Source organism: Acyrthosiphon pisum, chromosome X (assembly GCF_005508785.2).
Source record: "Acyrthosiphon pisum isolate AL4f chromosome X, pea_aphid_22Mar2018_4r6ur, whole genome shotgun sequence".
Classification (NCBI taxonomy): Eukaryota; Metazoa; Arthropoda; class Insecta; order Hemiptera; family Aphididae; genus Acyrthosiphon; species Acyrthosiphon pisum.
In genome coordinates, this window is record NC_042493.1 from 26,528,894 (window position 1) to 26,545,117 (window position 16,224).

General features: G+C 27.5%; 1 protein-coding gene across 1 annotated transcript; it reads left to right on the forward strand.

Annotated features, from left to right (window-relative positions):
- Positions 1 to 12,501: 12,501 nt before the first annotated feature.
- LOC103307936 (zinc finger MYM-type protein 1-like) lies at positions 12,502 to 14,896 on the forward strand. The gene is made up of 7 exons (XM_029485073.1): positions 12,502 to 12,521; positions 12,667 to 12,788; positions 12,860 to 13,219; positions 13,297 to 13,420; positions 13,875 to 14,054; positions 14,402 to 14,690; positions 14,783 to 14,896. The coding sequence occupies exons 1-7, from the start codon at positions 12,502 to 12,504 to the stop codon at positions 14,894 to 14,896; spliced, it is 1,209 nt and encodes a 402-aa protein (XP_029340933.1).
- The last annotated feature ends 1,328 nt before the right edge of the window (positions 14,897 to 16,224 follow it).

Below are 16,224 nucleotides of genomic sequence, written 5' to 3' on the forward strand. Positions count from 1 at the left end.
TATGTATTTAAATTTTTATTTATATTTATGAATGCATTGAGCCCATGGGTATTTACCATTTTATTCATATTATAAAATGTATTTAGCCCATGGTATTTACATTTTATTTATAATAAAGATATATCTAATACAAAATTTAAGTTTGTAGAGTCTACAATAATGACAGAAGTAAAAACATTAGAGCATTATAATATTGTTGGATTTAGATGGCCTTAATTTCAAAGATTTTCTTTTTAAGCGGTTTTATTCTTAAAAATGAGCTTTTAAGTTTCGACGATTCAGATTACAAATTCGTTTACTTTTTAATACAAAATTTCCCTAACGCTAATTTAATAAAAATTATGTTGGTAAGGGAGAATGTTTGAGGTTATATCCTGTTATCAAATTTATGTTTGTCGGAGAACGACCCCCATCTCACAACAATACTGAGTTCAATAATAAATGCAATAATCCAATCTTGTGTACAACAGTAAATGTAGAATGCATGCCTTCTGAAAATGGATGGGAAAATAAATATAATGGGAAGTACAAGAGAAAGTTGTATTTACTCATCGTGTCATGAAATCTTGTCATCCAACTAATTTTGCAACAGCTTGCGAGCTGAAAAACTAAAAACATGAACACTCCTTTGATGATAGAACTGTGACTGGAGATTATGTTTCATACTTATAAATAATTAACTACATAGAAATGTTTTTGTCATTACTAATAGTATTTAATAGTAACGAATACTCAATTAAAAAAAAAAATTTTTCTTACTTATTTATTGAATGAAATATTTCAAATATAAACCATTCTAATATGTATGAATATGACTGAAGTATGTTTTAAGTTAATACTGAGGCCACTTAAGATCCAGAATCTGAATAATCAATTACATTAAACATTTGAATAATATATACATTTTAAAACGAATATCTTATATTTTTTTTTATTGTCAAGAGAATCTCAAATATATTTAATAATTAATATTGAAAACTTAAATACATATCAACCTGGGCAACATCATATTTATTTCATAATTACAGACCACTACTAACAATTTTTCAGTTTAAAAAAGTGTTTTTCAAAACTTTCAACCAAAAAAAGAGTTAAAAATATATTATCTATATTAAAATAAAATAAAATAAATTGTATATAAAATTGTAGGTACCGATAAAATATATTGAGTACCTATAAATTATAAGTTTAAGGTAAATTATCCCACAAAGAATCTTCAGTATAAAAAGGAATACCATTCTCATTTTTTAAATCATCAACATTAATTATTATTATCATATTAGTTATTAAACGATTTGCTTTAATTAAATAAAATATTATATTATAAATATATGACTATGTCATTTAAAATGGTCATAATAATTATGTACAAAACATTTTATTATTATTTTTTGGATCTATTCATTTATATTAACGTTAAAATCAATTTTAAAAACGTTATCAATTGTATATGATTAAAGAAAAACATATTTGCGCGGTTTTTTCAAATAAACCAATGAAAACCGCGTATTTATGTACGGCGCTGGGGCTCTAGTCGGTTTGGTAATACGCTCCCCGCCCGCCTATTAAAATGTATTTTCCGATCCGCGACCTGAAGATATTGACCGATTTCAATTTTTTAAAAAGTTTAGTGTTCGGGAGCTTATTGGGCATCTTTTTAGGATTTAAAATGTTGGATTTTTAGTGCATATTTTTGAGTTTATTTGTAATAGTTTATTAGTATTAAACATTTGACGGATAGTTTGCGCATGGATGCTGTTTTCAATCGCCGTAAAGTTAAGCACGCGTGATATAGCGGACGAGAACAGTTTTTATACTATCAGTTTTTACAATATACAATTTGTACGCACAAACTATACATATAGTCAATAGGTAGTGTTTATAGTAATTTGTCCTTATGTCTAAATAATCAAATGGATTTTAAATGGGAAGAAAATATTTTTATAAGCACCTTCAAGGGTATTCATTTTTAAAAATAATGCTCCTGGAATATACCATTACCTCCTCAACGGCTCAACCTATAATTACCAGATGGAGTACATGGCTAGAAGCAGCGATATATTACTGCGGCAATTACAAAGAATTTTGTGAAGTTATAAATATGTTAAATGTAGAAGATGCAGTATCCATCAAACATGTAAAAAACTTGTGCAAGAATCAACATTAGAAGGTAATTTAATTTTTATAAAAACTCATTTTAGTTTTATCCCAAATAAAATTACGTTTTTGGAAAAACAAGACGTCTTATTGGCCGATTTTGTTTCATAAAATTTATAATATAAACTTATAATTTAAATATTTAGGATTTTATATATATTTTTTTTTACCACTAATTTTTTGAATAAACATTTTTAACTTTAATTTTTTTTATAAATGCATATTACAGCTTTTTTAAGAGCATATTTAAGTAATTTTTACAACATATCAGCATATTTTTTAGGGAATATTTATTAGTTTTTTAGAGCATATAAATCCTAACCCTAGTAATAATCAATTGACAATATGATAATACGGGTAAGCAAGTGACGTAAGTACATTATTGGGTCATCAAAATCTCATCTTTTTTATGACTATGTATGTGTATTGCCTTACCTCGTTCTTCTTTTCTATTTTTTTCCAGTTCATTCCAATCCAAGTACATTTAGATTCCGATGTCCATCCAATTTTTTAGTTTATTGTGTTTGTCTGCATATTCTTTGGAGCCCATTTCCCATATTGAGTTGTTATTTTGAATACATTGAATAAATTTATCAATGTCAAACATGATAATTATTGATAAATGTATTCAATAAAAAATAATTAAAAAAATAACAAATTTGAAATTAAAATTTCCAAAACCGTAGTCCGGTTAAAACGCACCAGTGTGACTGGTATGATATAAAATAATGTGTTTTGATTAAGGCTGGGGCTATACACGGCGTATTCCGCCGCGTTTTCCATCGCGGCGGAAAACGCAAGCCGACCGGCGTTTTTTGCCGCTGCTCCGATTTAAACCAATGCGTTTTTAATTCGACGGAAAACGCTACGGAATACGCGGCGTTCGAAACGCGGCAGAATACGCCGTGTATAGCCCCAGCCTATTTCATCCGTCTATCCCTTTCCGTTTTCAACGCAACGTGTGCCGTTTCAATCCGGTCGACTCATGACCGGACATGAGCGTACAGGAATAGTGTGTATGCGCGCTGTTGTCACTGATCATGGCTTTAGATAGATATGCCGTGGTATAGTCCGTATACGTGAATATACACGACCGTCGCAGTTTCGCACGTTTGTTATCATTTGATCATGGTATATTATCTATATCTGTGAATATTATACAATGATTGTCTTAGCACAATATAGTTTTTAATATTATAACTGGCTAATCTTTCCGCTCCATTTTGATAACCCATATAATTTAAAGAATACATTAACATATTTGGTTCCTGTGTTAAAGTAATAGTGTATTTACCATTTAATATTTTACCACCTCATATAAAATTACATGTCAAAACCGCCACTGGTTATGACAAAAGTATGTCAGTTAGTGACGGTTTTCGCCGCGATGACAGTTAAAACGAAAGCGGTTGTCGCGAAAAAGTTGACATTTTAGATTGCCGTAAAAACAACGGAAACTTAAGAATTCGTGCACTCGCAGAAAGTTTCATAATGGAAAAACACAGATTGCGGATATTGTGTCCAACTCAGAAGATATTTATAACGCGTGGATTGAAAATTGAAATGAAGAACGAAAATTAACGAAATTAAGAAAATGTGAAGACAGTGTGATCGATAAAGATTGATGAAAAATTTCGAATAAATCTATCTGTGGGGAAGCTTCAGTCGTTGATTCAAGAGTTGTTGATGACTGGAAGAAAAAATTACCAAAAATAATCGATAAATATGAAAAGCAAGACATCTTTAATGCAGATGAGACTGAGCTTTTTTTAGAGTTCTACCTACCCAATAAAACTATTTTATTTAGAAATGAAACGTTCAACGGTGGAAAAGTTAAAAAAATGTATTCCCTCTGAATAATGGACAACATTTTGATGGAGGGAGTGTCCACTATTCAGAGCTTTCACTGTATTGTACATTTTTAATATTTGTTACAATCAAAACTTAATATGTACCTCGGTACGAAAAAAATTACAATTATGTACTGAATATTGTAATATAATGTTTATAACATGATAAAGAAAATTATTTTATCATGGATTATAACTTATAGATTAAATGTACATACTAAAATATCTACATTCTATATTGTATAAATTTCCAAAAACATAAGAACCCGGTTGTCTATTTTATATCTAAAACTATAAAAATAAATTATATGAAAAAAACTAACCAAATAGAATATAAATTTCCTTTTAAATTATTTTAATATATTACCTATGTAAAACATAATATTCAATCTGTCTTGGGCTACATATCAATAGGATAGTTTTTTTGATTTAATTATTTAATTATGTTGTACTTTTGCAGTAGGTATCAAGTTTATCAAGAAAATGAATAGTTGTATACTTGTATTTAAAAAGCAAACACAGGTAACAAATTAATATTAATATAAAATTTTTTTAAAACATCTAAATCTTAACTATGCTACATTATAAAAAAAAAAAAAAATTTAAAAATTTAAAAAATATAAATACTTTTAGTTGTATTCTATCATTATATTAATATAATATGAAATGTTTATTCTAGACCAATGTAATTCGTAAATAATAATAAAAAATATATGTTTATTTAAATAATTTTATGTGTTGTATTGAACTTACTGCACCCACCACAAGCTATGCTTTTGGGGCGGCGTCATTAATTGTTTTATTTTAGTTTTTGTTAACTATTTGTAAAATATTATAATATATATATTGACAATATTGACAATAAAGATTATTATTATTATTATTATTATTAATATTACATTTTTTTGATTTTTTTCTATTTATCTAGTGGCCATGGTGATATTTATAAAAAGTTTTGTTTATAAAAAAAAAAATTGTTAAATATAAAGACTTTTATAAACCTACGAATATGTAATTTAATAAATAATGTGAAAACAATTAAATCAGTAGCAAGTAACATTTTATGTAGTACCTATTTGAAAAATATATATTTGTTAATTTAAAATTACATAACAGTGAATTAATATTAAGTGCCATTTTTAATATTAATTTTTAAATAATTATCTACATAATAATATAATATATTATATATTATATAAAAAAATTAAGTAATATATTATAATATAATATATCGTCGTCGTCATGCAAAAACTGACCAAGTGTATTTTTATAGTTTTAGGTTATATCAATTTTACTTTTAGATATGCTATGAAAAATTCAATTTTTATCCGTTTTTTTCATAATTGATATCATCTAAACTGTAGTAATGTGTATAATTAATATGTTCAATAATTTTTTTTCAACTTCTTTTGTTCTAAGCTTAAATTAAAAAAAATTGAAATTTAATATGGGTAAAAAATGACTAAGTGACATTTTAAGCACTTGGTCATTTTTTCCCTTAATATACTTTTTTCCATTTATATTTTAATTTAAATAATAATGTAATATAAAATGCACAATGTACATCAGCATGTTATTATTATTAACAATGGTCTAAACATACAGTATTGGAACTTGGAAGGTAACATGTGTTATTACCTAATACTGTTATTAGGTACCTATTATTATTTAAATAACATTAATAACTATTTTAATCCTATTGCAACTGTATAATTTTTAAAACCAAACCATCGTTTTAACAGTAAATATTATTCATTGTAAATATAACAAAAAATAAAAATAAAAATAAAAAGATAACTTTGTTTTACAATAAAATAACAAAAAAATAAAAAATAACTGTCAACCTTGTTTACAAAAAAAAAAAAAATAGTTAATTCATAATAACTAAAATATGGTATGCTATTCAGAATTTGATTCAGAATCTGAAATTTGTATTGTATCTTTCTTTTTTGAGCTGAATGGAATATTTTGATACCAATTATGGAAGTCTTTTGGTATTGCTTCAGACTTACACAACTTCATGAGATCTTTTTTTTTGTTTTCTGATATTTTTAATTGTTTGTCGTACAACATTTTTAAATTTTCAGGAAGTTTAGAAGGCCTACCTTTTCCACCCACGTGTATACTTCTATATTCATTGTCTGAGTAATTGTATTTGAACTGTATAATCCCTTTTTTATTTTTTTCATATTTCATAACTTTAATTTTTAACCAAGAAACTTGAGCACCATAGTTATCAATAGTTCTATGTTTTATTAAAATACTTGCTAGACTTTTTAGATCATAAATATCTGTATATAATAATTCATGAACAGAGTACCCAGAACATTTTTTATTGTTTCTTTGAGAACGAGCTAGGCGACAGATATTCAACCAATCGTGCATGGTATAGACTGGTACGTTTTTTTTAGCTGAATCAATAGCACTGTGCATGCTATCTACCTCCATATATGAGTGACCACTCTCCATAAAATTGTGATGGAGTACTTCAATGTTTGTATGAATTACAACAAATAAAAATAATGCAGCAACATATTGATTTCTGTTTTGCCCACTACATGTATCAGAATACAGGGAAATCTCTTTAATACTTTCAGGGAGTTGATATATCCACTTTAATAATGCTGATCCAATCTCAGAGCTTCCTTTTTTACCATTAACTTCGGTCCATAAAAAGCAAAATGCATTATTTGGTGCAGCAGCCTCGTATAATGTTAAATTATATACACAAAGTTTCCTACTGTAGTACATGGCTGATACTTCAGAACTTGGAATTTGGAGGACACTTTGAAGGTCGAATGTAGCACTACAAAAAGATTGGTCACTTGTAGCTCGTTCTTTATCTCATTTTTTTGCAGCAAAAGATTCATCACGTCTCCGGATGTGATTTTCATAATTTATAACCATGTCTTTGGATTGAGGTTTTGCTGATTTGTTATACTTTTCACAAGTTAAACATTGATCTTTCTTTGGTTTGAAGAATGATAAATTTTGATTTTCACAAAATATTTTTTTATACAATGATAAACTTACTTGTTTTTGACCTGTTTCATTACATTCTTTCACATACAGCTCATACATCTTTGATATAGATAAATTTGGATCTAAATATTGACGTTTAGATGTAGATCTACAGTAGTGGGATTCAACTGTAGGAAATTTTTCTATGTGTGAATTAATATTAGCTATAATTTCATCAGAAGATTTATTCACCGATGGTGCTTTGCCTCTTTTATCATGGTCCATGAATAATCCAGTGTCTGTGCCTAATCCTTCAAATGCTTTATCTACAGGCCCATGGCTAATACATAATGTTTTCAAGAAAAATTGTTTACAAACTTGAATATTATGTTCTGTATTATTATTAAAACTATATACTTTTGAGTTTTCCTTAGCTTTTCTAATATTTGTTTATTGGGACATGGCGTTTGACAGATTTTATATTTACATTGGCTAAAATAAAATCTTTTTGGCGGTTATAATCTAAAGCCCAAAATTTATTACAAACTTCATTTCTATAACTTTCATCAAAATTAATAGAGCATTTAAATTTACAGTGGGAACAATCAATAGCCTTAGGTTTTTTAAGTTTTTTTTTCTTTAGAAATAACATTTTTTTTCCATTTACTTGCATCACCCCTCTTACACTTCTAACCAATTTTTTACTTTGACTATACACAGTTTCATCTAATGCTTCAAGTAATGTGTCTTTACTTTGATTGCAAATTTCATCAATAATATAATTTATCACTGATTTAATTATATTCTGTTCTCCTGTTTTCTTATTTTCTGTATTTTCTGTAACGTTTATCACACCAAAAATATTTTCATCATTGCAGGTCTCTATCAAACCATTACTATCAGAGTCAATTGCATTATTTTTATTATTATAGGGTTGCCATTCATCACCACTATCATCACATTCATCACTACTATCTATAAAATGAATAATATTAATTATTTGAAAATAGTTTAACAAATATTATTAAAATTTACATACCTAATAATATCTTATTATTATGTACATTTTGATCAGTAGAATATTGTTTATTTAATTGAAATCTAGTATTATAATTTGAACCTGCTAACATGATAGTATAAAAACAAAAACAAATATTATTTAGCTGAAAATAAATAAATAAAACATTTTATATTTAAATATAAATAATATAATAGGTAGTTAGTATTTTTATCTTAAGTGTATTACTGTTAATTAATGTATCGGTTTCTTTATTATTGTTTTCTGTGAGATTATTATTAGGTAGATCTATTTGAGATGGTCCAGTTACTGATTGTGTATTAATATCAGTTGATTCTAGTATATTCAGGTCTTGATCATTGTATGAGGTAATATTGTTACTATAGTTTTGATAATCAATGTTAATTGATTTTGGTACTGTAATTACATCATTCAGAACTATAAAAGTATAAAAAAGTTATAATATTATAAGTACAAAAATAGTGATTATAGTAAAGCTTAATTAATTATAAAGTTATGAGTTTGTTACCTGATTATTTTAACAACATATTACTTACATTTTTTCATAATAAAGTTCTGTGAACTTGAGACTTGGATATTATTTTCTAAATGCTCTATCTTTGATTCATTGATTACATTCAGAGATTGAATTGTTTGAGGATTAGCATTATTTGATTCTATATTTTATTTAAAAGGACAATTAATTATAACATTATGATTTTATTATAATATTAATGCTATGAAAAAATGGCACTACTTCATAGGTAGCAGGAAATTAAAATATTACTTACTGTTATTACTTTTGCATAATGCAACAAGCTTTTTACTTCGATTATTCATTTTAAATAGCTGTACTTATGTGAACTACATTTTTATTTTGATGAATAAAATATAAAAACAACTAACAACTATGACAAGTAAATAATTAAATAAGTTTATATTATCAATAATATTTTGGGTGATAATAATATCCATGTCACGTGAATTATTACCATAGATTTGTTATTTATAATATATAGATATTTATAATTTCCTATTTTTATACGTCAATCATTATCAATATTTTTTACTTTTATGATTATTATTTATTAATAATTTAATGACCAAGTACCAACTGTACAAATCAAACGTTTTTGGTACACATGTAATAAATGACTAAATAGCTTGGTCACTTTTTGCTTAAACAATATTTTTATATTACCTACTTAATATTGACATGCGAAAAGTGACTAAATAACTTGATCACTTTTTGCTAGAAAAATACTTACGAAATCTGCAGTTAGTCAAAACTGCTTTTTTATATCTCGTAAAATATTAATCATATCACTTGGTCAATTTTTCCATACAATAATATGGTTGAAATAACCCATTTTATAATGTTTTTTCACTTGGTCACTTTATGCATGTAGTCAGTTTTTGCATGACGACGACGACATGTTGTATTTATTGGAATATTATCCGAGTCACATTTAGATACCTAGCAAAATAAAATATGATTAGCATACTTTATTAGAGAACCTAATAAGATAATATTTTACTTAATTTACTTACTTCACTCACAGCAGATTCTTTAAAAGGACTTTTATTATGTGTACATGGCGTTGTTGTATTTTTTATTGAACATTATCCGAGTCACATTTAGATACCTAGCCAAAAAAAATATGATTATTATATTTCATTAGAGAACCTAATAAGATAATATTTTACTTAATGTACTTACTTTACTCACAACCAATTCTTTAAAAGGACTTTCATCATTTATACATGGTGTTGTTGTCTTTATTGAACATTATCCGAGTCACATTTAGATACCTAGCCAAAAAAAAATATGATTAGCATACTTCATTAGAGAACCTAATAAGATAATATTTTACTTAATTTACTTACTTCACTCACAGCAGATTCTTTAAAAAGTCTTTTATTATGTATACATGGTGTTGTTGTATTTATTGGAACATTATCCGAATCACATTTAGGTACCTAGCAAAAAAATAGAAAAGATTTTATTGTCTGTGATAGTCACCAGGTATCCAATTTTTTTTTAATTTTGATATCAAATATTTTAAAACAACAATTTAATAATTGTACAATAATACAAGTATACCTAATTAAATATTTAATTGGAGATATCTTACTTTGCGTTCAAAATTCAGTCGGGCAGCAGCAAAAGGATCGTTGGCTTCACCAAGACAAACGTCTTTCACTTTTACCCGACTACCTCCATGAATGTTAAATTCATGTTTTCGGCGGTAATCGTGATCAAATAAACTGTTACAGGATAAACACTGTACCTTAGTACGTTTATGTTTTCGTTTATTGTTCATATTGTTCATAATAACAAATAAAAATATCAAATACAGTAAAAAGTAAATAACTAAAACACCATTCGGAGAGTCTCGACTGACGATTAACGATTTACAAAAATTGAAAATAGTAAGGGAGAAGGAACATAATTATTTACATTATATTATGTAATATTATGTATGTTATATTTAGCAAATATGTCTTATCTAGTCTGTTATCTGATATTCTGATGTGGGTATTGTAACGTTTTGGTAATATTATGTACTATTCTAAAAATATATTAATTCTTATTTGTACAAAGTACGTACTTTGCAGAGTGCCAGCGTCTAAAATCTAAATGTGTGAGTGCCAAGTACCAACTGCCCCACTTGGAAACGGCGGCTGTTCGGTTATCCTTATCAATAATTAATTGATAAAATAATTATAAGTTTGTTTATTTTTCAAAATATCAATATTATGATTTATTACAATTTACAATGGCCTTAACGAGTTAAAAATAAGACTTCTTATAATTTTTGAATGTGTCGACTTAAGGTTGTTGTAAATGTTAGACTGAGGCAAATGCCCAAGTTGCCCCCCCCCCCCCCCCCCAAATGACGCCACTGCCATAAATACGTATCTTAAGTTTAATTTATTTAATATATTTGTATATTCTGTGCAAATATAAGTCAAATGTTATTTTTTTAGGTAATCGGGAAAAAAAATGTTATCATAAATTGTTATGCAAGGTTGACACGTCATCTTGTCGTCTTGCCAGTTGAAAAATTAAATGAAAATCGATAAGAGTATATTATCTTCGGTTGTTATCAGTTTACCAAGCCACTTGGGGGAACAACTACAGAGTAGTTAAAATTGACGTCTTCTGTTTTGTAGAAAAACTTGCCGCGGATATTGATGGTTGATCTATTTACGGAATATGATAATATATGAGTCAAAATGATCGTAATTAATGATTACTTTTGTTATTGGTTTTGGTACTGAACAGTAAACGACCCTTTTTACTCTATTTTGCGTTTTGTATGTTAATTTTGTGTTACGTCAAAATGTCTAAAATAACTACATTTTTCACGAAGACAGTGTCTACTACCGCTACTGTGTCATCGTGTACGCCTGGTAGTAGTGAGACTGTTGAGAGTGACCAGAGTGTAAATCTGAAAAGATTACACAATGCCGAAGATGATGTGCAACATATAAATAAAAAATTGAACACTGAGGTACCTATGTTAATATAATTTACAACAATATAAGCCCCTTACTAGTTAATGTAGTTTTAAATTAAAATACATTTATTATGAAATCTGAATTCAGATATGCTTCTCAGCTTAAGTTTTATTGAATATTTGAAATCAATTATGTTTGGTTTACCAATAATTTATGCCAGATGCTGATTATTTCTGTATTTTTTACTTTATTCGCATGTGGTTTGTATTAATGATGGAAATAATGTTGGCTTATGTAATACGCCTGGCCTGATTAACATATTTGCTTTGCTGTTATAATGAAAAATGAACACTCACAAATTACATTAATTGACACAGTTATAAGTATAGATTATAAATGTTGATAACTTAATTATGCCTAATGACATTTGTTTATTTGTCAATCGTTCCCAAGTGACGAAGAGAAAATTCTGGTAAGAATAAATCATATTTCATTCTGACTTTCTTTTAGAATAATATAACCTAACCTAACCTATTATTAAACTACAAATTGTTTATGCTTTAAATAGATATCATTTGACTTGCTTATTAAATCAATATTGTGGGTATGCAAATATAATATTATGTTATTCATTTTTTAGGTTTTAAAAAATGTCTGGATTCCAGCAAAAAATTTTGATTTTCCTATACAAAATAAATGTATGAAAAAAAATTGAAATTCCAATATTCATGGTTAGAAAAATATTCATGGTTGGTTTATTCAAAAAAAGATGAAGGAGCTTATTGTCAGCACTGTGTAGTGTTTTCGTTTTCCAAGCACGGAGGAGTTGGAAACCAATTATTGAGGCATCTTGTACTAACACCATTTTGCAATTATAAAAATTACCTCAAAGTAATAATAACTTTTAATATTTTGTTCAATTGTGATTGCATTTAGTATGCTAGTATAGCTTACAGTATTGTATAGTGTACTCACATTTCTTAGTGATTATATTATTAAATTATTTACATATACATCTAATTTATAATATTATACGGGCATTTCAAGATCATGCAAAGATTTCCTACCATGTATCATCTGTTTTAAAGTCCCAGCATTTTTCAAATATTATTGATCACACACAGACATAAATAATTGAACGCATAGATACAAATCGGTGAGTTAACTAAAAAAATGTATGAATTAGAATAAATATAAGTTTATATTATTTTTTAGATTAGCTCAAGTACAACAAAATAGGAAAAGATTAGTTCCTATCATTGAATGTGTTTTGTTGTGTGGAAAGGAAGAAATTCCTCTACGCAGCCATCGATACTTTGGGAAAATAGTGATTGATGGTAATTTAAAATATATTAACTGATTTTCAAAATACTATTTACATGATACCTATATATTATTTACTCAACAGATATGAACTCTAGGGAGGGTAAATTTCGTGCTATTTTAAAGTATAAAGCGAAAGGAGATGAACATTTAAGAAACATGTTAGAAGATGGTGGTAAAAGAAATAAATATACCAGTCCTATAATCCAAAATCAAATAATTGAGACTTGTAATAAAATTATACTTAAAAAGATAGTTGATAGAGTAAATTCATCTAAATGTTTCTCTATATTGGCCGACGAAACTACAGATGTAGCTACTAATGAACAACTATCTTTAAGTGCACGTTATGTGGATGATAATGATATTTTGCACGAAGATTTTCTTAAATTTTTTGAAATCAATAGTTTGACTGGATCAAATTTAGCTTCGTCTATATTGAATGGTGAATATAAATTGAATTATATAAATGGTAGGTGGATAATAATTTACAGATAATATACTTTAATATTTGTTTTAAAGGTTTAAATAGCTGTGGTATTGAGTGTGACTACTTGTATCGCCAAGGCTACGATGGAGCCAGTAATATGGCAGGGAAATTTAATGGGGTCCAAGCTGTGATTAGAGCTACACATCCTAAAGCACTGTACGTGCATTGTGCAGCACATTCATTTAATTTAGCCGTATGTACATCAAGTAACATACAATCTGTTAGAAATTGCTTAGAAATAGTTGAGTGACTGTATGTGTTTCTTAACACACCTAAAAGGAAAAATGCATTGATCAATGAAATTGAAAAAAGCGACTCCATACCTAATTCAAATGCTAGGACCCTTAAAAGACAATGCGCAACAAGATGGGTTCAAAAATATGAGTCATAAAATGACTTTGTTGAGTTTACCATTTGTAGTAAAAACACTGGAAACAATTTATTCTACGTGGGGTGTGCCATCTTCTATTGATGCTAATGTTTTATTAAAAAGTGTATTGGATTCTGAGTTTCTAGTTTCTTTATAAGTTACAAAGGTACATTTTTAATTGGACATTTATATAAATATATAAATATATAGTATAAATATACATATATTTAAATATTTTAGATATTTTTTTGCCTTTGGATTGCCTGTGTGTAAACAACTACAGAAAGAACGGATAGATTTAAAAACTACTTTAAGTACTATTGAATTATTAGTTAATACTTTAAAAGAAATGAGACAGGATGCAGAAAAAGAAATTCATATTTTATATGAGAAACTAAAAGTATGTGATTTGAGTTTGAAGTAATTTAATGTTGAGTATTAATAGGTATGTATTTAACTTTTAATATTTTAATAGAATTTGGCAAATGTTATTGGCACAGAAATAACCAAAAAACGCACAGCAAACAAACAAACAAATAGAGCGAATCCTCAAGTATCCTCTGTAGAAGATTATTATAGAGTGACAGTATATATGCCATTTATTGACAATTTTATCAACCAACTTACAACTAGATTTTTAAATCATAAATCTGTTTTTGAAGGTAATAGGTATATTGATTTATCTAGGTTAATATAAAAATTGGTATTGAATATTATGTTTTGTATATTTTTATAGGGTTTGAATGTTTATTTAGTTTAATATTTAGTGATGCAGAAAAAATATCATTTGAGAATTTGGTTGAGTTTTATTTACCACCAGTTGAACATGATAATGCTTATGTCGAAATTAAAATATGGAAATTAAAAATAACAAGTCAAGATGTAGACATCAAAAGTGGGTTAGAAGCACATTTGAGCTGCCCAAAGATTGACTTTCCAAATATACATTTTTTAATTAAATTGTTTTGCACATTACCGGTATCAACAGCAACACCTAAAAGATCTTTTTCAACCTTGAAAAGGTTGAAAACATATCTAAGATCCACAATGAACGAAGTAATCTTTTAATTATTTTGGAAAATATTTAATATCTACTATATAAGAATATAACTAATTTATACTGTATTTTTAATTGTATTATTATGTAGACGAGGCTAAATGGACTAGCTATGATGTCTATTCATGGGGACATACATCTAGATGTTGATGAAATAATTAATGAAATGGCATTAAGTCCTTGCAAATTGGATTTTGTAATATAAATGTTGTTTGATATGCTTAAAAATAAATAATTAACATCAAAATGTATATATGTTAATTCATTGTAATAAATTGAATTTCTATATGAAAATATAAAATATGGTAAATTTATTTAATAAAGAGTAGGTAATTGGGGAGGGGGTGTGGGGGGCGAAGCCCCCCACGGATCTGTATTATGAAAATTGTCTGGACCCTCCCCATGACAAATTCCTAAATACGCCACTGTCATAGGCTTCTGAAACACGGTATGAACTTACTTTTTTGTAAATGCCTAAGAAACTAATGATTTCCATAATTTGTTTTTGGTACTATAATAAATAAACTGTTTTTTAAAAAAAAATCTAACATTGTAACAGTTGTCCGAAGAAAAAAATCAAAATTTTGATTTTCACTCAAATACGATTTTAGCATACTTTTGTGTGCATAACTCATAAACTATAAACTAATGATTTCCGGAAATTTTATCTTGGCACTATTGTTTTTTTAAACATTAAACTACATAGGTTCGAGAAAAAAATTAAAAATATTAAGGGGGTGCTAAACTAGATTTATTTTGTATTTTTGGTGATATGACGGCCATTTTTTATTTATTTATTTTTAAATAGTCAAAATCTCGAAAATTATGATTGTTAGACAAATTTAAATAGTTCATTCGAATAGTGAACTATTTTTGGGTACTTGTCTAATATGCTACCTACCCATAAAATGGTATCTACCAAAACATGTATGCGTGTAGTATGCTACCTACCTACCAGTTATTTTTATTTTATTTCATTTTATTACAGGAAAGTACATTTGAGTCATTAAGATAAATAACATATTTTTTTTTTTATTAAAAATAAAGTATATTTACAATATATACATAAGTGTATAATGAGTAAGTGTGGTGACAGAGTAAATAAGTAATATATAAAAAAAAAGTAACAAGAGAAGGAAGGCTCCCAGTAGTGCCACCTGACCAGAAATTAGGGTATGAGTTTATTTAATTAATGTTTTTTTTTTTTTTTTTAAGTTAGGTGTTGAGGAGGTCTCTTGGCCATTGCCTTTTTAACCTTCTAGGAATGATAGAGGTAGAGGATAAGCTTTTAATGATGGGGTTTGAATGAGCGCGGAGCGTTGAGTGGAATTTTGAATAATAGGATTTGGCTAGGTCGTTAAGGGTTGGCATGTTCAGATCTTTATGGAGGTTTTTATTGGTAACATACCAAGGGGCAGAGGTTATTAGGCGTAGGCATATGGACTGGAATGCTTGGTGGGTTTTGGTGTTTGATGGTTTTGCTGACCCCCATAGTTGGATGCCATAGAGCCAAGCCGGGCGGATTATCGATTT